Here is a 25344-nt window from a genome sequence, read left to right on the forward strand (position 1 = left end):
ATCGCTCAGAGCGGTGATTGCAAGCCTGGAAGAGGGGGATTTTATGGTGTCGCTGGACATCAAGGATGCTTACTTGCATGTCCCCATTTACCCACCTCATCAGGAGTACCTCAGGTTTGTGGTACAGGACTGTCATTACCAATTCCAGACGTTGCCGTTTGGCCTGTCCACGGCACCGAGAGTATTTACCAAGGTAATGGCTGAAATGATGATACTCCTTCGGAAGAAGGGAGTTATAATTATCCCGTACTTGGACGATCTCCTTATAAAGGCGAGGTCCAGAGAGCAGTTGTTGGTCAGCGTAGCACTCTCTCAGGAGTTGTTGCAACAGCACGGCTGGATACTGAATATCCCAAAGTCGCAGCTGATTCCTGCGACGCGTCTGCTTTTCCTGGGCATGATTCTGGACACAGAACAGAAGAAGGTGTTTCTCCCGGTGGATAAGGCCCAGGAATTGTCTGGTCAGGGACCCCCTGAAACCAAAACAGGTGTCTGTGCATCATTGCACGCGAGTCCTGAGAAAGATGGTGGCTTCTTACGAAGCAATTCCCTTTGGCAGGTTCCATGCAAGGATCTTTCAGTGGGATCTGTTAGACAAATGGTCCGGATCGCATCTTCAGATGCATCGGTTGATCACCCTGTCCCCGAGGGCCAGGGTGTCTCTGCTGTGGTGGCTGCAGAGTGCTCATCTTCTCGAGGGCTGCAGATTCGGCATACAGGACTGGGTCCTGGTGACCACGGATGCAAGCCTCCGAGGATGGGGGGCAGTCACTCAGGGAAGAAACTTCCAGGGACAGTGGTCAAGTCAGGAGACTTCACTACACATAAATATACTGGAACTAAGGGCCATTTACAACGCCCTGAGTCAAGCAGAGCCCCTGCTTCAAAACCAATCAGTCAGACAACATCATGGCGGTCGCCCATGTAAACCGCCAGGGCAGCACAAGAAGCAGGATGACGATGGCAGAAGCCACAAGGATTCTTCGATGGGCGGAGAATCACGTACTAGCACTGTCAGCAGTGTTCATTCCGGGAGTGGACAACTGGGAAGCAGATTTCCTGATGGCGTCCCGCCTCAACAAAAAGCTAAAAAGATATTGCGCCAGGTCAAGGGACCCTCAGGCGATAGCTGTGGACGCACTGGTAACTCCGTGGGTGTTCCAGTTGGTTTGTGTTCCCTCCTCTTCCTCTCATTACCAAGGTACTGAGGATAGTAAGAAAGAGAGGAGTAAGAACAATACTCATCGTTCCGGATTGGCCAAGAAGAACTTGGTACCCAGAACTACAGGAAATGATCTGAGGACCCATGGCCTCTGCCTCTCAGACAGGACCTGTTACAGCAGGGGCCCTGTCTGTTCCAAGACTTACCGCGGCTGCGTTTGAAGGCATGGCGGTTGAACGCCGGATCCTAGCGGAAAAGGGCATTCCAGATGAAGTCATTCCTTCGCTGATAAAAGCTAGAAAGGATGTGACCGCAAAGCATGATCACTGCATATGGCGGAAATATGTTGCTTGGTGTGAGGCCAGGAAGGCCCCAACAGAGGAATTCCAGCTGGGTCGATTTCTGCACTTCCTACAGTCAGGGGTGACTATGGGCCTAAAATTGGGGTCCATAAAGGTCCAGATTTCGGCCCTATCTATTTTCTTTCAAAAAGAACTGGCTTCACTGCCTGAAGTTCAGACGTTTGTTAAGGGAGTGCTGCATATTTAGCCCCCTTTTGTGCCTCCAGTGGCACCTTGGGATCTTAACGTTGTGTTGGATTTCCTGAAATCCCACTGGTTTGAGCCACTTAAGACCGTGGAGCTGAAATATCTCACGTGGAAAGTGGTCATGCTATTGGCCTTGGCTTCGGCTAGGCGTGTGTCAGAATTGGCGGCTTTGTCATGTAAAAGCCCTTTATCTGATCTTCCATATGGACAGGGCAGAATTGAGGACTCGTCCCCAATTTCTCCCAAAGGTGGTATCAGCGTTTCATTTGAACCAACCTATTGTGGTACCTGCGGCTACTCGGGACTTGGAGGACTATAAGTTACTTGATGTAGTCAGGGCTTTGAAGATCTATGTAGCCAGGACAGCTGGAGTCAGGAAAACTGACTCGCTGTTTATCCTGCATGCACCGAACAAACTGGGTGCTCCTGCTTCATAGCAAACTATTGCACGCTGGATCTGTAACACGATTCAGCAAGCTCATTCTGCGGCAGGATTGCCACATCCTAAATCCGTAAAAGCCCATTCCACAAGGAAGGTGGGCTCTTCTTGGGCGGCAGCCCGAGGGGTCTCGGCTTTACAGCTTTTGCCGAGCTGCTACTTGGTCGGGTTCAAACACATTTGCTAAGTTCTACAAGTTTGATACCCTGGCTGAGGAGGACCTTGCCTTTGCTCATTCGGTGCTGCAGAGTCATCCTCACTCTCCCGCCCGTTTGGGAGCTTTGGTATAATCCCCATGGTCCTTACGGAGTTCCCAGCATCCACTAGGACGTCAGAGAAAATAAGAATTTACTCACCGGTAATTCTATTTCTCGTAGTCCGTAGTGGATGCTGGGCGCCCGTCCCAAGTGCGGACTCTCTGCAATACATGTATATAATTATTGCTTAACTTAAGGGTTATTGTTATGAGCCAACCGTTGAGTGAGGCTCAGTTATTGTTCATACTGTTAACTGTACCCAGTTAACAGTATGAACAATAACTGAGCCTCACTCAACGGTTACTAGTTATCACAAGTTGTACGGTGTGGCTGGTATCTTACCCTGGATTCCAAATCATTTCCTTGTAATGTCAGCTCTTCCGGGCACAGTTTCCTTAACTGAGGTCTGGAGGAGGGGCATAGAGGGAGGAGCCAGTGCACACCAGATAGTACCTAATCTTTCTTTTAGAGTGCCCAGTCTCCTGCGGAGCCAGTCTATTCCCCATGGTCCTTACGGAGTTCCCAGCATCCACTACGGACTACTTGTGCATATTGATATGTATTGGGTATTAGTGCGGTTTACATAACTAGGGGCAAGGCAGGCTATTAATCAGCCTATCCTATGTGTGTGTGAATTTAGTTGGCCTACAACACGTGGCCCCTGGAGGGGGCAGGGGTGTTAGTAGGGTTTCTTTAGTAAGACACATACTGAACAAACCAGCGTGTGGTGCACTCAAGCACACAATTTAAAAAAATAATAATATACGGTCTGTCTGTATGCATAATAACTGGAACAGCATCCACTTGCAGTGTCTTTTGTACATACGGGTCCAAGAAGGACCTCTGCCCTGATCCTCTTTGAGGATGATAGCAGGTGTGATGGCTAATTTTAAAGTGTAATTTGTCTGCTGCACGAAAAGAGCGTGAGGTGGCTAAGTCAGTTTCACAGTAACACCGTCTGAGCAGCCGCAGCGCTCAGACTATTTCTAGAACTATGTAGGGTTTACAAACGTCCATTTATAGTTCAGTTCATAAAAGTAGTCGTGTCTCTTAGTTTACCGGTTTCTGAAGATTCAATGCCAGTCCTGAATATATCAGGAAACTAATGAAGTTTTATTAAATCCAAATAAACCGCTTTTCTATGGTTTATCTAGCCTTTCCCACGATGATGACTGAAATTTTGCCACCAGTGGACTCTTAAATTTCAAAACTATTCCAGTCCCAGCTGCAATGACTCTTTAAGACCCCGTTCCAGCATAAGCTGCAGGCCCTGCTAAAGTCCATTTAGAAGGCAGCAGGAGTGTTGCTTAGACTTTCTTTAGTAGTATTTTGGGTTAACATAGGTGGCGTTGCATAGGCAACACTGCATAAGGTAAGCCTACAACAGGGTCATTCCTAAGACCCACCTTTTTACTTATAAACGATCACATTTGTGAATTGACAGAGTATTTCACTACGGCATCTATGGATGTTGGTCAGGTAAGTTCTCTGATTTCGCCCTCTATTATTGCGGCCGTCGGGCACTTTGAATCCGGACTTGGCAGGCCGATAGAAACGCCTTATGCTGGCACTGTTGGTCCTTATTGGGAGAAATTTAATTTTATCAGGCTACTTGGGGAATGTCTGTTTTCCTACCATTGCCTGCACCAGTTCCTGAAAGGAAATGCGAGACCAGTGGTAGCCAACCCTGGTCCTCGAGAGCTACCAACAGTTATTACTACCTGTCACATTTTAAAAGATGAGACCTGGAGAACGTGCACTGTTGGTAGCTCTTGAGGACCAGGGTTGGCTACCCCTGCGCTAGACTATCGTTAAAATCTTTTACTCAGTCCTTTCGAAGCCGTGCTCTACAAAACCAATCGTACACAGTAGATTGGTTAGAGCAGAGGTTCTCAAACTCGGTCCTCGGGGGCACACACAGTGCATGTTTTGCAGGTCTCCTCACAGAATCACAAGTGAAATAATTAGCTCCACCTGTGGACCTTTTAAAATGTCAGTGAGTAATTAATACACCTGTGCACCTGCTGGGTTAACTGCAAAACATGCACTGTGTGGGCCCACGAGGACCAAGTTTGAGAACCTCTGCGTTAGAGGATGTGCTTTACAAACTCTAGCCGTCATCAAAACACACAGCCAGTTAACAAACCAGTGGCATGGCAGCCTTCAAGCACATCTCTGTTCTTCAGTTGTGCGAGCATGTCTTCAATTGTTTCCTTTGGCATGATTTCAGTCATCCACAGATAGGTGAATCCACAATTTCTCCTGCGTCCTAGAGGATGTTGGGGTCCACGTTAGTACTATGGGGTATGGACTGGTCCCTTGGGAGCCATGGGCACTTTAAGAGTTTAATAGTGTGGACTGGCTCCTCCCACTATGACCCTCTTACCAGACTCCGTTTAGAAAATGTGGATAAAGCGTTGGTGATCCAATCAATGGTCTGGGATGTCCTGAAGGCAGCCCAGGTGGTCCATCAGTACATTCACCTTCTGGGGAAAATGGTGGCCTCCTTGTGAGGCTTTACAGTATGGAAGATTTCATGTACGACCCTTCCAACTGGATCTCCTGGACAAATGGTTGGAATCTCATCTTCACATGCACCAGAGGATACGTCTGTCGCCGAAAGCCAGAATCTCGCTCCTCTGGTGGCTGAAAACTTCTCACCTACTGGAGGGCCGCAGGTTTGTGTTTCAGGATTGGATCCTCCTAACCACAGATGCAAGTCTCAGAGGTTGGGGAGCAGTCACCCAAAGGTGAAACTTCCAAGGAAGTTGGTCAAGTCTGGAATCCATCCTTCCAATAAACATTCTGGAACTAAGGGCCATGTACAACGATCTTCTACAAGCGGCACATCTTCTGAAAGATCAGGCCATTCAGGTTCAGTTGGACACTGTAACGACGGTGGCCTACATAAACTGACAAGGTGGAACGAAGAGCAGAGCTGCAATGTCAGAGGTAACCAGATTCATCCTCTGAGCGGAAAAGCATGCAGTGTTTCGGCTTTGCAGTTAAGCCGAGCTGCTACTTGGTCTGGTTTTAACACGTTTGTAAAGTTTTATACCTTGGCTAGAGAGGACCTTCAGTTTGGTCAGGCAGTTTTGCAGGGGTCTCAGCACTCTCCCTCCCGGTCTGGGTGCTTTGGGACATCCCCATGGTACTAAGACCATCCCAGTATACCCTAGGACGTTAGAGAAAATAGAAACTTAATACCCATCGGTAATTCCCTTTTCTCCTAGTCCATAGGGGATACTGGGCGCCCGCCTCTGTGCTTCTTGGTTGGGTCTGCTGTTGCTGTCCCTAGTTTCAAGTTGTGGTTAGCGTGGCTATCCTTCTTTTTTTTTTTATGTTGTGTGTTGGTTCATTACCTCACCACTTTTTCTTATCTATTTCTTTTTCATCCACTAGGGGTCACTGGAGTACTCTTGGGATATGGACGGCTTCCGCAGGAAACGGCACTGAATATTTAAATTTAGAACACTCCACCCCTCCATATCCCAGAGTACCTCAGTGTTTTTTCTGTGCTCGTCGTAGAAACAGGTTCTGTGGCTGAGTCCACAATTCTTTTGAATATTTTTTTATTTTTTTTAGTTACTATTTTCCTTTTTAATACACATCCCTTTCCCCCTTCCAAAAGGCAGGGTCAGGGATAGTGCAAGCTGCTACTAGCAGCTTTGGCGTGTCGGTCCTCAATAAATGAGCACCCTCACAGCCATACAGACTTCCTGCACACAGGCTGGCCGGCGCTTGCAGAGAAGCCCCGTCGGAGCCTCACCACAGCAGCAGGAGTCAAGGTATGTTGCTTGGAGCGGTCAGCTCACGCTGCCGCCCCGCTGTGTGGGGACAAAGTTTTCTTTAACAGGGATCCCTCTAAGTCCGCCCGCCTGCCGCCGCTGCTCCGGCCCCCACCGCTGCTCCAGCGGCTGCTCAGAGCGCTTCAGGACGCGCTCCCCGCTGTCTGTTCCATCGCGTCCCGCTACCCGGCTCCCGCTGGCAGCCCCACACGCTGCTCGCCCCGCACTGCATCCGCCACGGAGCATACAGGGGGCGGGGCATTACAAACTGCAAGGGGTGCGATCAGTGGCACGAGGGGGGATAAACTGCAGCAACAGCAGTATGCTAGGCTGCAGGGATGAGTTATACAGGATTTTCATACAGGGTTATATATCAGTTTAAAAGTTTGTAACCTGTACTGTGACTAGAAGTGTAAGCATGGGGGCCATTTTAACCATGCTTCCTGTGTCTTCCTGCTGTGATTCCAGAACGTTCCAGTACTACATCTCTACTCCATCGGAGGCGCAGGGGTGTTGGTGGTAATTGGGATCACATTTCATAGTACTGGCCACGTGTACTGCACTTGTCCAGAGATATAGATATAGATAGATATAGATATAGATATATAGATATATAGATAGATATATATAGATATATATAGATATAGATATATAAGGCACCAGCAAAAATTAAAAAGCATCACTGCAAAGTCTGTAGCAGTGTGTTACCGGATGGGTCTACCACATGCACAGTATGTTTTTTGGATTCTGTTCCAAATACAATTTCTGCTCCGGGTTTTAAAGCCAATTTCCTCCCCGGACCCTCCATGGGAAATGCTAGCCAATGTACTGGCTGGGTTGCAATCAGAATTGACCACCGCTCGACAAGAGCGGGATGCGGCAAGATCTGAGTCTAGGGTGAGACCGCCAGAACTACCGGAGGCGTCTCCGCCTTGCGGAAGGTCCAAATCCATTTTGGGTAGACGGGATAAATTTCATATGTCTTATGTTTTACCAGTTTCGGCTATGTTGCATTCTGACGATTCCATGCCAGACCTCACGGCACAAAATGAGGGTGAGGAGGGCGAAGTGTAGTCTGATAGTGAGGATTTTAACAGCTCAGGCATTGATAATCTCATCAGAGCGGTGCGTCAGTCTCTGAAGTTTACAGAAACTGAGGAGCCTCTGACAAATGATCAGGTCGTATTTACTAAACGACAGAACTCCAATGTGTTTTCCTGTTTCGGAGTCTCTTAATAAGATGTTAGTAGAAACTCGACAGATTCCAGATAAACTGTTTTCTATACCTCGCAGATTTAAGTCTAGTTACCCGTTTCCAGACTCTGACATGTACATGGGAGAATCCACCAATAGTTGATTCGTCGGTGTCGAAGCTTACAAAGAAATTAACCATACCAGTGCCAGCTGCTACTACGCTTAAAGACCCTTCAGATCGCAAAATAGAAACTATGCTAAAGTCCATGTATTATCGCAGCAGGAGTGCTGCTGAGACCTGGCTTGGTTGGTATCTGGGTCACTAAGGCGCTCATAGTATGGATAACAGAACTCAAGTCTGTCCTACATGACGAACACCTTATACTTCTTGCTGATCAAATGTGTGAGGCTGCGGAGTATCTATGTACAGCTTCTACTGACGTCTATCAGCTCACTTCTCGCCTTTCATCGTCGCTAGTTACGGCACGACGAGCACTCTGGCTGCGTTCTTGGCAAGCGAAGGCAGAGGTCAAAAGAGGTATAGAGGCGTTACCTTACGGTGGCAAGTAGTTGTTTGGTCCTGAATTGGACACATGGATTGCTGAGGCCACGGGAGGAAAGTCTGTTTTCTTACCATTGCCTCCACCGGTACCAAGACGGAGGTACTCTTGACCTGCGTTCAAATCCTTTAGACCTCAGTCCTTTCGCGGACGTGGCAGAGGAACAGCCACGCCTGGTAGACGGGGTCATGGAAGTGGTTTCCAACAAACCAACACAAGTCGTCAGGACGCTAAGGTCACCGACAAGCCAGTGGCATGACTGGCTACCAGCCCATCTCGGTTCTTCTATTGTGGGAGCACGCCTTCAGACATTCCATTTGGCGTGGTTCCAGACATCCGCGGATGGGTGGATCCGCAATTTAGTGTTAAAAGGTTACAAAATAGAGTTCGACTGTCTTCCGCCACTGCGGTTTTTCAAGACAGGACTGCCTCTGTCGGACGACAAGAGGGCGGTTCAGCAAATTGCCATTCAGTCCCTACTGGATTCAGCAGTTTTGATTCCGGTCCCTGTACACCAACAGGGTCAGGGTTATTATTCAAGTCTGTTTGTGATACCGAAGCCGGATGGCTCAGTCAGGCCAATATTGAACTTAAAGGGTCTCAATCGGTACGTAACTTACTACAGATTCAAGATGGAATCTCTGCGTTCAGTGATTGCGGGTTTAGAGCCACAGGAATTCATGATTGCGCTAGATCTCAAGGATGTGTACTTACACATTCCCATTTGTCAGCCTCATCATAGATTCTTGCGTTTTGCAATACGCCAGAACCATTACCAATTTCAGGCTCTACCGTTTGGCCTTTCGTCAGCGCCTTGGGAATTCACCAAAGTGATGTCTGTGATAGCTCATCTCAGATACCTGGGAGTGACTATAGTTCTGTATTTAGACGATCTGCTCATCAAAGCCCCGTCTCAACAGATGCTTCTCCAACATGCGTTGCTAACGTACAATGTACTGGTTCACCACGGTTGGATTGTCAACTTCAAGAAATCACATCTGATTCCGTCTCAACGCCTTCAATTCCTAGGTATGGTTCTCGATACGGTAAATCAAAGAATTTACCTACCACAACAGAAAGTACAGTTCGCCATCTGGTACAATTAGTGCTCAAGCCACGCACGATCTCTGTACATTTGTGCATTCGCCTCTTAGGAACAATGGTGGCGGCTTTCGAAGTGCTTCAGTTCGGAAGATTTCACTCACGTCCATTTCAACTGGATGTGCTCTCACAGTGGTCGGGCTCGCATCTGCAGATTCACCACAGGGTAAGGTTGTCGCCAAGGGCAAGGGTGTCTCTACTCTAGTGGCTCAAGGAACACAATTTAACCGCAGGGAAACTGTTCGGCGGCTGGAATTGGATAATTCTAACGACGGACGCGAGTCTCAGAGGTTGGGGAGCTGTAGTTCAAAATTGTCAGCTCCAGGGTCTCTGGGCGGATCACGAAAGATTGCTCTCTATAAATGTCCTTGAACTCCGCGCAATTTACAACGCACTACGACAAGCCGTACACATGCTTTGCTCTCACTGTCCCAAGTGCAGTCAGACAACGCGACGGCAGTCGCATACATCAGCAAACAAGGAGGAACGAGAAGCCGCATGGCAATGCGGGAAGTAGCTCGAATCCTCAATTGGGCAGAATACAACCAGGTAATATTGTCGGCAGTGTTCATTCCGGGAGTGGACAACTGGGAGGCGGATTATCTCAGCCGTCGGGATTTTCATCCCGTTGAATGGGCATAAAATCCAGAGGTGTTTCACATGTTGGTTCAGCGGTGGGGTTACCCTCAGGTGGACCTGATGGCGTCTCGCCACAATCACCAAACGCTCCAGTATGTGTCCAGAACGAGAGATCCAAAGGCAGTGGCGGTGGATGCTCTCACAATCGCTTGGCCGTACAGCCTAGTAAATCTGTTTCCACCGTTTCCGCTGCTCCCTCTGATGCTAAAACGGATCAAAAAAAAGTCTGTCAGTCATACTAGTGGCTACTCATTGGCCTCGAAGAGCTTGGTTCTCGGATCTCCACGGATTACTCGCAGACGATCCTTGGCCGCTCCCTCTACGTCCGGACTTGTTACAATAGGGTCCGTTCCTTTACCCCGATTTAGCGCGGCTGCGTTTGACGGGGTGGCTGTTGAGACCGCCCTCTTAAGATCTTAAGAAGAGAGGGTATTCCGGAATCTGTTATACCAACCATGTTACGTGCTAGGAAGCCAGTTACGGCAGCTCATTATTACAAAATTTCGCGTGCCTATATAGGTTAGTGCATAGGTTCTCAAACTCTGTCCTCAGGACCCCACACAGTGCATGTTTTGCAGGTAACCCAGTAGGTGCACAGGTGTATTAATTACTCACTGACACATTTTAAAAGGTCCACAGATGGAGTTAATTATTTCACTTGTGATTCTGTTTGGAGACCTGCAAAACATGCACTGTGTGGGGTCCTGAGGACCGAGTTTGAGAACCTGTGGGTTAGTGTGAAGCTCTGAAATTTCCGACATCAGCTTTCAAGTTATCCCGTCTTTTGTTATTTCTACAGACGGGGTTAGATGGAGGACTGCGTTTATCTACACTGAAGGTGCAGGTATCGGCGTTGTCAATTTATTTTCAAAGACGATTGGCTCTATTGCCATCGGTACACACGTTTCTGCAAGGTATCAGAGTACAGCCTCCATTCATTCCACCTACAGCGCCATGGGACTTGAATCTGGTTTTAGATTTCTTAGTCTTCATATTTTAACCCTTACAGCAAGTGGATATAAAGTTTCTCACTTGGAAAACAATTTTTCTTCTGGCCTTAGCTTCGGCAAGGCGTGTTTCAGATTTGGGTGCCTTGTCATGCAAGCCACCGTATTTGATGTTTCATGATGACAGAGCGGAACTTCGGACGCATCCCGCTTTCTTACCAAAGGTAGTGTCATCTTTTCACATCAATCAACCAATAGCAGTTCCTGTGTTGACAGCACATTCTGGAACTCTGGATGTGGTACGCGCTTTACGCGTTTATGTATCCCGAACGTCTACAGTTCGTAAGACTGATACGTTGTTTGTTCTCTGTTCTCTATGATGCTGCCAAGATGGGTTGGCCAGCTTCTAAGCAGACCTTATCCAGATGGATAAAACTGACCATACGTCAGGCTTACCTTCATGCTAGGTTACAGCCGCCTACATCAGTAACTGCTCATTCCACACGTTCTGTGGGAACTTCATGGGCAGCTGGTCGTGGAGCTTCTACGATGCAGCTTTGCCGGGCGGCTACATGGTCTTCCGTGCACACGTTCGTGCGCTTTTACAAGTTTGATACGTTTGCGGCATCTAGCTTTGGCCGCCTAGTGTTACAGGTGCCAAACAGCTCTCCCGCCCACGGGGGAAGCTTTGGTACGTCCCAAGAGTACTCCAGTCACCCCTAGTGGATGAAAAAGAAAATAGGATTTTGGTACTTACCAGGTAAATCCTTTTCTTTGAATTTATAGGGGGCACTGGACGCCCACCCAGAGCAGTTTTACCTGGTTTGTGGTAAGTTCAGGGGATCTTATGGTAACACACTCTCACCGACTGGTTCAAATTATCAAGTGCTGGTCATGGTGTCAACTGTTTAGTTGTCAGTAACGTTAGGTGTCAACTTCATTGTTGTCCGTTATGTTCTATGTAATACTCCATTGTCAACCTCTCTATCTTCTGTTCGGCTCAGTAAAAAACACTGAGGTACTCTGGGATATGGAGGGGTGGAATGTTCTAAATTTAAATATTCAGTGCCCTGTTTCCTGCGGAAGCCGTCCATATCCAAAGAGTACTCCAGTGCCCCCTATGGATTCAATGAAAAGGATTTACCTGGTAAGTACCAAAATCCTATTTTTCCTCCTCTCATTGTATGTCCGTCTCCTTGGGTACCATTTCCTAGACTGAGTTTGCAGGAGGGGCATAGAGGGGAGGAGCCAGCACACTGAAGAATTTTTAAAGTGCCATGGCTCCAATTGACCCCATCTATACCCCATGGTACTAAGACAATCCCAGTATCTCCTAAAGACTAGGAGAAAAGGAATTACCGGTAGGCATTAAATTCCTGTTTTCTTTACATTTTAGAAAACCAGAAGATCGACACCACAAGGATTCCAGGTACATAAAAGTACTATTATACGTGTATGTTGTTTGGAGTACCATAAAATGCTTCAAATTAAATTTTTCACACTATATATCCCTGGCATTCCATTTCCTCATTAACCATGATTACGGTGTGTCACACTGCTTAGCAACCACTGGGGGGAGCTCTCTATGACCAGGCCTATGTGTTTGTGGTGTTGCCTACCATTGATTTAAAGTGGCTAAAATTAGTAAATGCAAACATTTCTTCTTAATGGTAATATCCTCATTTACATTCGGAGTTGCATGTTTTTTTCTTTACATTTTAGGAAACCAGATGAGCACCACAAGTACTCCAGGTATAGAAAATGTCTATTTTTGTATATAGATATGTGTAGGTTTTTATATACATGGATGTGGTGGTGGTGGTGCATTTATCCAGATTGATTTCAGAATAAGGACTTTTTTTTTATTATTTGGAGAACTACAACATGCTTCATAATGATTCCATTTTAGTTTGTCTGTGTGGGGGGTGTTTTCATTTTTTCTCTTGCGTCCTAGACGATGCTGGGGACTCCGTAAGGACCATGGGGTATAGACGGGCTCCGCAGGAGACGTGGGAACTCTAAAGACTTCAGATGGGTGTGCACTGGCTCCTCCCTCTATGCCCCTCCTCCAGACCTCAGTTATTTAGATCCTGTGCCCAGAGGAGACTGGATGCACTGCAGGGGAGCTCTACTGAGTTTCTCTGAAAAATACTTTTGTTAGGTTTTTTATTTTCAGGGAGCACTGCTGGCAACAGGCTCCCTGCATCGTGGGACTGAGGGGAGAGAAGCAGACCTACTTAAATGATAGGCTCTGCTTCTTAGGCTACTGGACACCATTAGCTCCAGAGGGTTGTAACGCAGGTCTCATCCTCGCTGTTCGTCCCGGAGCCGCGCCGCCGTCCTTCTCACAGAGCCGGAAGATAGAAGCCGGGTGAGTATAAGAAGAAAGAAGACTTCAAAGGTGGCCGAAAACTTCAGATCTTCACTGAGGTACTGCGCAGCGGTAACGCTGCGCGCCATTGCTCCTACATTCACACACACTGACGGCACTATATGGGTGCAGGGCGTAGGGGGGGTGTCCTGGGCAGCATTAATAAACCTCAAGGCACACTGGCTGACATATATATACTGCGGAGGCAGTATATTAAATAAACCCCCGCCAGTATAAAGAATTTGAGCGGGACCGAAGCCCGCCGTTGAGGGTGCGGAGCTTGACCCTCCAGCACTCATCAGCGCCATTTTCTCCACAGCACGCTGCAGAGAAGCTGCTCCCCGCACTCTCCCCTGCTGAACACAAGTACAGAGGGCAAAAAAGAGGGGGGTCGCATTTATTTGGCGCAGTGAGTGTATTATTGATATATAAAAGCGCTGTACAGACTGGGGTTTTGTCTGTGTCCAGTGGCGCTGGGTGTGTGCTGGCATTCTGTCTCTCCAAAGGGCCTTATTGGGGGACTCTGTGTCTCTCTCTATCTATATATATATATATATATATTTCTCTGACGTCCTAAGTGGATGCTGGGGACTCCGTAAGGACCATGGGGGGGAATAGCGGCTCCGCAGGAGACGGGGCACAAAAGTAAAAGCTTTAGGATCAGGTGGTGTGCACTGGCTCCTCCCCCCATGACCCCCCTCCAAGCCTCAGTTAGATCTTTGTGCCCGGCCGAGAAGGGTGCAATCTAGGTGGCTCTCCTAAAGAGCTGCTTAGAGTAAAAGTTTTGTTAGGCTTTTTTATTTTCAGTGAGTCCTGCTGGCAACAGGCTCACTGCATCGAGGGACTTAGGGGAGAAGAAGTGAACTCACCTGCGTGCAGGATGGATTGGCTTCTTAGGCTACTGGACACTAGCTCCAGAGGGACGATCACAGGTACAGCCTGGATGGGTCACCGGAGCTGCGCCGCCGACCCCCTTGCAGATGCTGAAGAAAGAAGAGGTCCAGAAATCGGCGGCTGAAGACTTCCCAGTATTCTTAAGGTAGCGCACAGCACTGCAGCTGTGCGCCATTGCTCTCAGCACACTTCACACCAACGGTCACTGAGGGTGCAGGGCGCTTGGGGGGGCGCCCTGGGCAGCAATGAAAGTACCTATGCTGGCTAAAAATACATCACATATAGCCCCTGGGGCTATATGGATGTATTTAACCCCTGCCAGGTTGTCAGAAAAACGGGAGAAGAAGCCTGCCGAAAAGGGGGCGGGGCCTATTCTCAGCACACAGCGCCATTTTCCCTCACAGAACTGCTGGTGGGAAGGCTCCCAGGCTCTCCCCTGCACTGCACTACAGAAACAGGGTTAAAACAGAGAGGGGGGGCATTTTTGTGGCGATATTATTACATATTAAGATGCTATAAGGGAAAACACTTATATAAGGTTGTCCCTGTAAAATTATAGCGTTTTGGTGTGTGCTGGCAAACTCTCCCTCTGTCTCCCCAAAGGGCTAGTGGGGTCCTGTCCTCTATCAGAGCATTCCCTGTGTGTGTGCTGTGTGTCGGTACGTGTGTGTCGACATGTATGAGGACGATGTTGGTGAGGAGGCGGAGCAATTGCCTGTAATGGTGATGTCACTCTCTAGGGAGTCGACACCGGAATGGATGGCTTATTTAGGGAATTACGTGATAATGTCAACAAGCTGCAAGGTTGGTTGACGACATGAGACGGCCGGCAAACCAATTAGTACCTGTCCAGGCGTCTCAAACACCGTCAGGGGCTTTAAAACGCCCATTACCGCAGTCGGTCGACACAGACACGGACACTGACTCCAGTGTCGACGGTGAAGAAACAAACGTATTTTCCATTAGGGCCACACATGTTAAGGGCAATGAAGGAGGTGTTACATATTTCTGATACTACAAGTACCACAAAAAAGGGTGTTATGTGGGGTGTGAAAAAACTGCCTGTAGTTTTTCCTGAATCAGATAAATTAAATGAAGTGTGTGATGATGCGTGGGTTTCCCCCGATAGAAAATTAAAGGCGCTCACACGCTTATCAAAACAAGTGGCGTTACCGTCTCCAGATACGGCCGCCCTCAAGGAGCCAGCTAATAGGAGGCTGGAAAATATCCTAAAAAGTATATACACACATACTGGTGTTATACTGCGACCAGAGATCGCCTCAGCCTGGATGTGCAGCGCTGGGGTGGCTTGGTCGGATTCCCTGACTGAAAATATTGATACCCTTGACAGGGACAGTATTTTATTGACTATAGAGCATTTAAAGGATGCATTTCTATATATACGAGATGCACAGAGGGATATTTGCACTCTGGCATCAAGAGTAAGTGCGATGTCCATGTCTGCCAGAAGATGTTTATGGACACGACAGTGGTCAGGTGATGCAGATTCCAAACGGCACATGGAAGTATTGCCGTATAAAGGGGAGGAGTTATTTGGGGTCGGTCCATCGGACCTGGTGGCCACGGCAACAGCTGGAAAATCCACCTTTTTACCCCAAGTCACATCTCGGCAGAAAAAGACACCGTCTTTTCAGCCTCAGTCCCTTCGTCCCCGTAAGGGCAAGCGGGCAAAAGGCCAGTCATATCTGCCCAGGGGTAGAGGAACGGAAGAAGACTGCAGCAGGCAGTACCTTCCCAGGAACAGAAGCCCTCCACCGCTTCTGCCAAGTCCTCAGCATGACGCTGGGGCCGTACAAGCGGACTCAGGTGCGGTGGGGGGGGGGGGGGGTCGTCTCAAGAGTTTCAGCGCGCAGTGGGCTCACTCCCAAGTGGACCCCTGGATCCTACAAGTAGTATCCCAGGGGTACAGATTGGAAATTCGAGACGTCTCCCCCTCGCAGGTTCCTGAAATCTGCTTTACCAACGTCTCCCTCCGACAGGGAGGCATTATTGGAAACAATTCACAAGCTGTATTCCCAGCAGGTGATAATCAAAGTACCCCTCCTACAACAAGGAAAGGGGTATTATTCCACACTATTTGTGGTACTGAAGCCAGACGGCTCGGTGAGATCTATTCTAAATCTGAAATCTTTGAACACTTACATACAAAGGTTCAAATCAAGATGGAGTCACTCAGAGCAGTGATAGCGAACCAGGAAGAAGGGGACTATATGGTGTCCCTAGACATCAAGGATGCTTACCTCCATGTCCCAAATTGCCCTTCTCACCAAGGGTACCTCAGGTTCGTGGTACAGAACTGTCACTATCCGTTTCAGACGCTGCCGTTTGGATTGTCCACGGCACCCCGGGTCTTTACCAAGGTAATGGCCGAAATGATGATTCTTCTTCAAAGAAAAGGCGTCTTAATTATCCCTTACTTGGACGATCTCCTGATAAGGGCAAGGTCCAGAGAACAGTTGGAGGTCGGAGTAGCACTATCTCAAGTAGTTCTACGACAGCACGGGTGGATTCTAAATATTCCAAAATCGCAGCTGATTCCGACGACATGTCTGCTGTTACTAGGGATGATTCTGGACACAGTCCAGAAAAAGGTGTTTCTCCCGGAGGAGAGAGCCTGGGAGTTATCCGAGCTAGTTAGGAACCTCCTAGAACCAGGCCAAGTGTCAGTGCATCAATGCACAAGAGTCCTGGGAAAAATGGTGGCTTCTTACGAAGCGATTCCATTCGGCAGATTTCACGAAAGAATTTTTCAGTGGGATCTGCTGGACGAATGGTCCGGATCGCATCTTCAGATGCATCAGCGGATAATCCTGTCTCCAAGGACAAGGGTGTCTCTTCTGTGGTGGCTGCAGAGTGCTCATCTACTAGAGGGCAGCAGATTCGGCATTCAGGACTGGGTCCTGGTGACCACGGATGCCAGCCTGAGAGGCTGGGGAGCAGTCACACGGGGAAGAAATTTCCAAGGAGTGTGGTCAAGTCTGGAGACTTCTCTCCACATAAATATACAGGAGCTAAGGGCAATTTACAATGCTCTGAGCCTAGGAAGACCTCTGCTTCTTAGTCAACCGGTGCTGATCCAGTCGGACAACATCACGGCAGTCGCCCACGTAAACAGACAGGGCGGCACAAGAAGCAGGAGGGCAATGGCAGCAAGGATTCTTCGCTGGGCGAAAAATCATGTGATAACACTGTTAGCGGTGTTCATTCCGGGAGTGGACAACTGGGAAGCAGACTTCCTCAGCAGGCACGACCTCCACCCGGGAGAGTGGAGACTTCATCTGGAAGTCTTCCACATGATTGTGAACCGTTGGGAAAGACCAAAGGTGGACATGATGGCGTCCCGTCTGAACAAAAAACTGGACAGGTATTGCGCCAGGTCAAGAGACCCTCAGGCAATAGCTGGGACGCTCTGGTAACACCGTGGGTGTACCAGTCGGTGTATGTGTTCCCTCCTCTGCCTCTCATACCCAAGGTACTGAGAATTATAAGGAGGAGAGGAGTAAGAACTATACTCGTGGCTCCGGATTGGCCAAGAAGGACTTGGTACCCGGAACTTCAAGAGATACTAAGAAGGGACTTGCTTCAGCAAGGATCATGTCTGTTCCAAGACTTACCGCGGCTGCGTTTGACGGCATGGCGGTTGAACGCCGGATCCTAAGGGAAAAAGGCATTCCGGAAGAGGTCATCCCTACCCTGGTCAGAGCCAGGAAGGAGGTGACCACACAACATTATCACCGCATTTGGCGAAAATATGTTGCATGGTGTGAGGCCAGGAAGGCCCCCACGGAGGAATTTCAACTCGGTCGATTCCTACATTTCCTGAAAACAGGAGTGTCTATGTGCCTCAAATTGGGGTCCATTAAGGTTCAAATTTCGGCCCTGTCGATTTTCTTCCAGAAAGAATTGGCTTCAGTTCCTGAAGTCCAGAAGTTTGTCAAGGGAGTACTGCATATACAACCCCCTTTTGTGCCTCCAGTGGCACTGTGGGATCTCAACGTAGTTCTGGGATTCCTCAAATCACATTGGTTTAAACCGCTCAAATCTGTGGATTTGAAATATCTCACATGGAAAGTGACCATGCTGTTGGCCCTGGCCTCGGCCAGGCGAGTGTCAGAATTGGCGGCTTTGTCTCACAAAAGCCCATATCTGATTGTCCATTCGGACAGGGCAGAGCTGCGGACTCGTCCCCAGTTTCTCCCTAAGGTGGTGTCAGCGTTTCACCTGAACCAGCTTATTGTGGTACCTGCGGATACTAGGGACTTGGAGGACTCCAAGTTGCTAGATGTTGTCAGGGCCCTGAAAATATGTTTCCAGGACGGCTGGAGTCAGGAAAACTGACTTGCTGTTATCCTGTATGCACCCAACAAACGGGGTGCTCTTGCTTCTAAGCAGACGATTGCTAGTTGGATGTGTAGTACAATTCAGCTTGCACATTCTGTGGCAGGCCTGCCACAGCCAAAATATGTAAATGCCCATTCCACAAGGAAGGTGGGCTCATCTTGGGCGGCTGCCCGAGGGGTCTCGGCTTTACAACTTGGCCGAGCTGCTACTTGGTCAGGGGCAAACACGTTTGCAAAATTCTACAAATTTGATACCCTGGCTGAGGAGGACCTGGAGTTCTCTCATTCGGTGCTGCAGAGTCATCCGCACTCTCCCGCCCGTTTGGGAGCTTTGGTATAATCCCCATGGTCCTTACGGAGTCCCCAGCATCCACTTAGGACGTCAGAGAAAATAAGAATTTACTTACCGATAATTCTATTTCTCGTAGTCCGTAGTGGATGCTGGGCGCCCATCCCAAGTGCGGATTGTCTGCAATACTCGTACATAGTTATTGTTAAACAAAAATCGGGTTATTGTTGTGAGCCATCTTTTCAGAGGCTCCGCTGTTATGCTGTTAACTGGGTTCAGATCACAGGTTGTACAGTGTGATTGGTGTGGCTGGTATGAGTCTTACCCGGGATTCAAAATCCTTCCTTATTGTGTACGCTCGTCCGGGCACAGTATCCTAACTGAGGCTTGGAGGGGGGTCATGGGGGGAGGAGCCAGTGCACACCACCTGATCCTAAAGCTTTAACTTTTGTGCCCTGTCTCCTGCGGAGCCGCTATTCCCCCCCATGGTCCTTACGGAGTCCCCAGCATCCACTACGGACTACGAGAAATAGAATTATCGGTAAGTAAATTCTTATTATCTATATATATATCTATCTATCTATATATCTATCTATCTATCTATCTATCTATCTATCTATCTATCTATCTATCTATCTATCTATATCTATATCTATATCTATATCTATATCTATATCTATATCTATATATATTTCTATATATATATATCATTTTGTCGGCATGTCTGAAGCGGAAGGCTCGTCGAAGGGGGAGGTACAGCAGATTGTTGTGTCTGTCGACACCTGATTGGATGGATATGTGGAATGTTTTAAATGCAAATTTGTCTTTATTACATTAAAGATTGGACAAAGAGTCCAGAGAAAAAGCAGGAAGTCAATCCATGGCTTTGACTGTGTCACAAGTCCCTTCAGGGTCTCATAAACGTCCCCTGTCCCAGGTAGCAGACGCTGATACGGACACGGATTCTGAGTTCAGTGTCGACTACGATGATGCGAGGTTACACCCAGGGGTGGCCAAAAGTATTCATTATGATTATTGCAATAAAAGATGTTTTGCGTATCACAGAGGACCCCTCGGTGCCTGACACACGGGTATGCATGTTTAAGGAGAAACAACCTGAGGTAACCTTTCCCCCATCTCATGAGCTGAACGCTTTATTTGAAAAAGCATGGGAAACTCCAGATAAGAAACTGCAGATTCCCAAGAGAATTCTTATGGTGTATCCTTTCCCGGCACAGGACAGGTTACGGTGGGAATCCTCGCCCAGGGTAGACAAGGCTTTGACGCGCTTGTCCAAAAAGGTGGCGCTACCGTCTCCAGACACGGCAGCCCTCAAGGATCCTGCTGATCGCAGACAGGAGACTACCTTAAAATCAATTTATAACATACGGAGGCCTTGCTCAGACCGGCAGTACCGTCGGCATGGGTATGTAGCGCAATAGCAGCACGGGCAGATAACTTGTCATCTGACATTGACACCCTAGATAAGGATAGCATTTTATTGACCGTGGGTCATATAAAAGGCGCAGCGTTATATACGAGAGATGCTGCGAGAGACATTGGGCTGTTGGGTTCAAGAGCCAATGCCATGGCAATTTCTGCTAGGCGAGCCCTGTGGACCCGCCAATGGATGGGAGATGCCGATTCAAAGAGGCATATGGAAACTTTGCCTTACAAGGGTGAGGTTTTATTTGGGGAGGGCCTCGCAGACCTGGTTTCCACAGCTACCGCGGGTAAATCTTCTTTTTTGCCTTATGTTCCCCCACAGCAAAAGAAAACACCACAATATCAGATGCAGTCTTTTCGGTCGCATAAGTCCTGGAGAGGTCGGGGCTCGTCCTTCCTCGCCAGAGGTAAGGGTAGAGGGAAAAGAATGCCTGCTCCGGCTAGTTCACAGGAACAGAAGTCCTCCCCGGCTTCTACAAAATCCACCGCATGACGCTGGGGCTCCACTGCGGGAGTCCACGCCGGTGGGGGCACGTCTTCGACTCTTCAGCCAGGTCTGGGTTCTGTCAGATTTGGATCCTTGGGCGATAGAAATTGTATCCCAAGGCTACAAACTGGAATTCGAAGAAGTGCCTCCTCGCCGATTTTTCAAGTCTGCTTTGCCAGATTCTCCCCCAGAGAGGGGAAATAGTTTTAGCTGCAATACAAAAGCTGTGTCGACAGCAGATGTTTATCAAGGTTCCCCTAATACAACAGTGAAAAGGGTACTATTCAACCCTATTTGTGGTCCCGAAACCAGATGGCTCGGTCAGACCCATTCTGAATCTAAAATCCCTAAACCTGTATCTAAAGAGGTACAAATTCAAGATGGAATCTCTCTGGGCAGTGATCTCCAGCCTGGAAGGGGGGATTTTTTATTTTATTTTATCACTAGACCTAAAGGATGCATACCTTCATGTCTCCATTTATCCTCCTCATCAGGCGTACCTGATATTCAATGTACAGGACTGTCATTACCAGTTTCAGACATTGCCGTTTGGGCTGTCCACGGCCCCGAGGATTTTCACCAAGGTAATGGCGGAAATGATGGTGCTCCTACGCAGGAAAGGAGTCACAATTATCCCATACTTGGACGATCTCCTGATAAAAGAGAGATCGAGAGATCAGTTGCTGAAAAGCGTGTCGCTCTCCCTGAGAGTGCTGCAGCAACATGGCTGGATCCTAAATCTGCCAAAGTCGCAGTTGATTCAAACGACTCGGCTATCATTTTTAGGCATGATTCTGGAGACTGAAAAGAAGAGGGTTTTTCTCCCAACGGAAAAAGCCCAGGAACTCCAGAGCATGGTCAGAGACCTGTTCAAGCCAAAAAGTGTCCGTTCATAAATGCACTCGAGTACTGGGAAAGATGGGTGGCAACCTACGAGGCCATCCCCTTCGGCAGGTTCCATGCGAGGACATTTCAGTGGGACCTTCTGGACAAGTGGTTTGAGTCCCATCTACAAATGCATCAGAAAATAAGCCTGTCCCCTAGGGCCAGGGTGTCTCTCCTGTGGTGGCTGCAGAGTGCTCACCTTCTAGAGGGTTGCAGGTTCGGCATTCAAGACTGGGTTCTGGTGACCATGGACGCGAGCCTCCGAGGATGGGGAGCAGTCACACAAGGAAGACATTTTCTGGGACTGTCGTCAAGCCAGGAGGCTTGTCTACACATCAACGTGCTGGAATTAAGGGCCATATACAATGGCCTACGACAAGCGGAGACTCTTCTTCGCGACCTTCCTGTTCTGATTCAATCGGACAACGTCAGAGTAGTGGCTCATGTAAACCGCCAAGGCAAGACAAGGAGCAGAGTGGCAATGGCGGAAGCCACCAGGATTCTGCGCTGGGCGGAAAATCACGTAAGCGCGCTGTCAGCAGTCTTCATTCCGTGAGTGGACAACTGGGAAGCAGACTTCCTCAGCAGACACTATCTCCTTCCAGGAGAGTGGGATCTGCATCAAGAAGTTTTTGTAGAGATAACAAGTCGTTGGGGGCTTCCTCATATAGACATGATGGCGTCACGCCTCAACAAGAAACTTTGGAGGTATTGTTCCAGGTAAAGGGACCCTCAGGCAGTAGCGGTAGACGCCCTGGTGACACCGTGGATGTTCCGTCGGTCTATGTCTTCCCTCCTCTTCAACTCATCTCAAAATTACTGAGAATCATAAGACGAAAGAGTCCAGACAATACTCATTGTTCCGGATTGGCCTCGAAGGGTCTGGTATGCAGATCTTCAGGAGTTGCTCACAGAAGATCCGTGGCCTCTTCCTCCCTGGGAGGACCTGTTGCAGCAGGGGCCCTGCGTGTTCCAAGACTTACCGCGGTTGCGTTTGACGGCATGGCGTTTGAACGCCAAATCCTAGCTAGGAAAGGTATTCCGGGGGAAGTCATCCCTACTCTGATAAAAGCTAGGAAGGAGGTAACGGCGAAACATCACCGTCTCTGGAGTAAATATGTATCTTGGTGTGAAGCCAAGAATGCTCCTACGGAAGATTTCCACCTGGACTGTTTTCTCCACTTTCTGCAGACAGGAGTGGATATGGGCCTAAAGTTAGGCTCCGTTAAGGTACAGATTTCTGCCCTGTCAATACTCTTTCAGAAGGAACAAGGTTGGCGCTCCTGCTTCTAAGCAGACTATTGCCCGCTGGATCTGTAACACGATTCAGCAGCCTTATTCTACGGCTGGATTGCTGTTACCAAACTCGGTAAAGGCCCATTCCACTAGGAAGGTGGGCTCTTCTTGGGCGGCTGCCCGAGGTGTCTTGGCATTACAACTTTGCTGAGCAGCTACTTGGTCAGGTTAAAACACTTTTGCTAAATCCTATAAGTTTGATACCTTGGCTGATGAGGACCTCATGGTTGCTCAATCGGTGCTGCAGAGTCATCCGCACTCTCCCGCCCGGTCTGGAGCTTTGGTATAATCCCCATGGTCCTTACGGAGTCCCCAGCATCCTCTAGGACGTAAAATAAAATAAGATTTTAAACCTACCGGTAAATCTTTTTCTCCTAGTCCGTAGAGGATGCTGGGCGCCCGTCCCAGTGCGTACTAAATTTTGCAAGGCTTGTATATAGTTATTGCTTACATAAGGGTTATGTTACAGTTTGATCAGTCTCTGGCTGATGCTGTTTTGTTTCATACTGTTAACTGGATGGTATATTCCATGTTGTATGGTGTGGGCTGGTATGTATCTTGCCCTTAGATTAACAAAAATCCTTTCCTCGTACTGTCAGTCTCCTCTGGGCACATTTCTTTAACTGAGGTCTTGAGGAGGGGCATATAGGGAGGAGCCAGTGCACACACATCTAAAGTCTTTAGAGTGCCCATGTCTCCTGCGGAGCCCGTCTATACCCCATGGTCCTTACGGAGTCCCCAGCATCCTCTATGGACTAAGCGAAAAATTTACCGGTAGGTTTAAAATCCTATTTATTTTTTTTCCCCATTTTTCTCTCCGTATATTTTTTATTACTTTATTGCATCACCTAGCATCGTTCATAGCGTCTGTTACTAACATGCAGAATTTTTCCTTCTAAATGTGAGCGGTCCTCATTTACATCCAGTATTACAGGTTTTTTTTCTTTACATTTTAGAAAACCAGAAGATGGACACCACAAGCATTACAGGTATATAAAAGTACTATTTTTGTATATAAATACTTTATACGTGTATGTTATTTGGAGTACCACAAAATGCTTGCAAATTACATTTTCCACACTATCCCTGGCATTCCATTTCCTCATTGCCCATGGTTACTGTGTCACACTGCTTAGCAACCGCTGGAGGAAGCATTCTATGACCGGGACTATCTGTGGTGTTGCCTACCATTGATTTAAAGCAGCTAAAATTAGTAAATGCAAACATTTCTTCTAAATGTGAATATCCTCATTTACATTCGTAGTTACATGTGTTTTCTTTACGGTTTAGGAAACCAGATGAACACCAAAAGTATTCCAGGTATAGAAAATGTCTAATTTTGTATATAGATATGTGTAAGTTTTTATATACATGGATGTGGTGGTGGTGGTGGTGCATTATTCCTGAATGCTTTCAGAATAAGGACTTTTCTGTTTGGATAACTACAACATGCTTCATAATGATTCCATTTTAGTTTGTATGTGTGGGTGTTTCATTCCCACCCCTTCCCCCCCATTTTTCTCTAAGTACCTTATTTATTGCATCACCTAGCATTGTTCATAGTGACTATTACGAACATGCAGAATTTTTCCTTCTAAATGTGTGTGGTCTTCATTTACATCCAGTATTACAAGTTTTTCTCTTACGTCCTAAAGGATGCTGGGGTCCATTTTAGTACCATGGGGTATAGACGGTTCCGCAGGAGCCTTCGGCACTATAAGACTTTTTAACAGTGTGAACTGGCTCCTCCCTCTATGCACCTCCTCCAGACCTCAGTTTAGAAAATGTGCCCGGGATACTGGATGCACACCAGTGGAGCTCTACAGAGCTTTGCTGGAAAAGACGGTTAGGTTTTTTATTTTACAGGAAAGCTGCTGGCAACAGCTTCCCTGCTTCGTGGGACTTGGGGGGGAGGGAGTAGGAACCAATTTCTCAATTAGTTCAATGGCTCTGTTTCTACTGACAGGACCCCATTAGCTCCTGAAGGGTACTGAACACAGACCTTGCCTGGCTGCTGCTCACTCCCACAGCACTGCCACCACCCCCTAACAGAGTCAGAAGGCTGGTGAGTATTTACCGGAGACCTGTAGAGAGGGGCCCTCCGGTCATCATGGCGGCATTAAGGTACCAGCGCGACGCTGCGCACAAACCTGTCTCCCAGCACAGGGGGCGCGCTCTGAGGGACATGAAAAATAAAATCCTTATTACTCTCACTGGGGGGGGGGGGGGCTTCTCCTCAGAATTGCTAGTAACACTTCAGCGCCATTTTCTCCTCAGACGCCGGAGTGCTGATCCTGAATGCTGCTTCTCACACACCGCTGATTCAAGTACCAGGGTGTTATAGAAGGGGAGGGGAGCGCATAGTTTATTGAAGTTTGTGGGCTTCATATTGGATAAAATGCGCTGTGGTTGTGTATTTATTGTATGCAATACATATAGGGCGTGTGGTGTGGACTGGCAATCCCCTCTAGATCTCTCTGACAGACTAGGTAGATCTGTCCTCAATAGCTCCCCTGTGTGAGTAGTGTCTGTACATGTGTGTACCATGTCTAGAGAAAGTTCTTCCCCAGAGGAACCCATTTCTTTCATCCACTAGGGGACACTGGAGTCATATACAGTAGGGGTGTGAAGCTTGCAACCGGAGGTGTGGCACAATCTAAAAATTAGCATGGTCTGCACA

At 48.0% G+C, this 25344-nt stretch overlaps 1 protein-coding gene across 49 annotated transcripts in view; it reads left to right on the forward strand.

The window, feature by feature from the left end:
* The window catches only part of LOC134927837 (uncharacterized), a 1188393-nt gene that overhangs the window by 882261 nt on the left and 280788 nt on the right, over positions 1-25344 (forward strand). For 43 of the 49 annotated variants that reach the window (XM_063922861.1, XM_063922844.1, XM_063922848.1 and 40 more), the window contains 4 exons: positions 12032-12064; positions 12358-12387; positions 23621-23653; positions 23955-23984. In XM_063922861.1, coding sequence (XP_063778931.1) covers positions 12032-12064; positions 12358-12387; positions 23621-23653; positions 23955-23984 — 126 coding nt within the window. The remainder of the gene's footprint in view (positions 1-12031; positions 12065-12357; positions 12388-23620; positions 23654-23954; positions 23985-25344) is intronic. The other 6 variants (XM_063922855.1, XM_063922862.1, XM_063922838.1 and 3 more) reach the window with 3 other exon arrangements.

This window comes from Pseudophryne corroboree, chromosome 5 (genome assembly GCF_028390025.1).
Source record: "Pseudophryne corroboree isolate aPseCor3 chromosome 5, aPseCor3.hap2, whole genome shotgun sequence".
Taxonomy (NCBI): Eukaryota; Metazoa; Chordata; class Amphibia; order Anura; family Myobatrachidae; genus Pseudophryne; species Pseudophryne corroboree.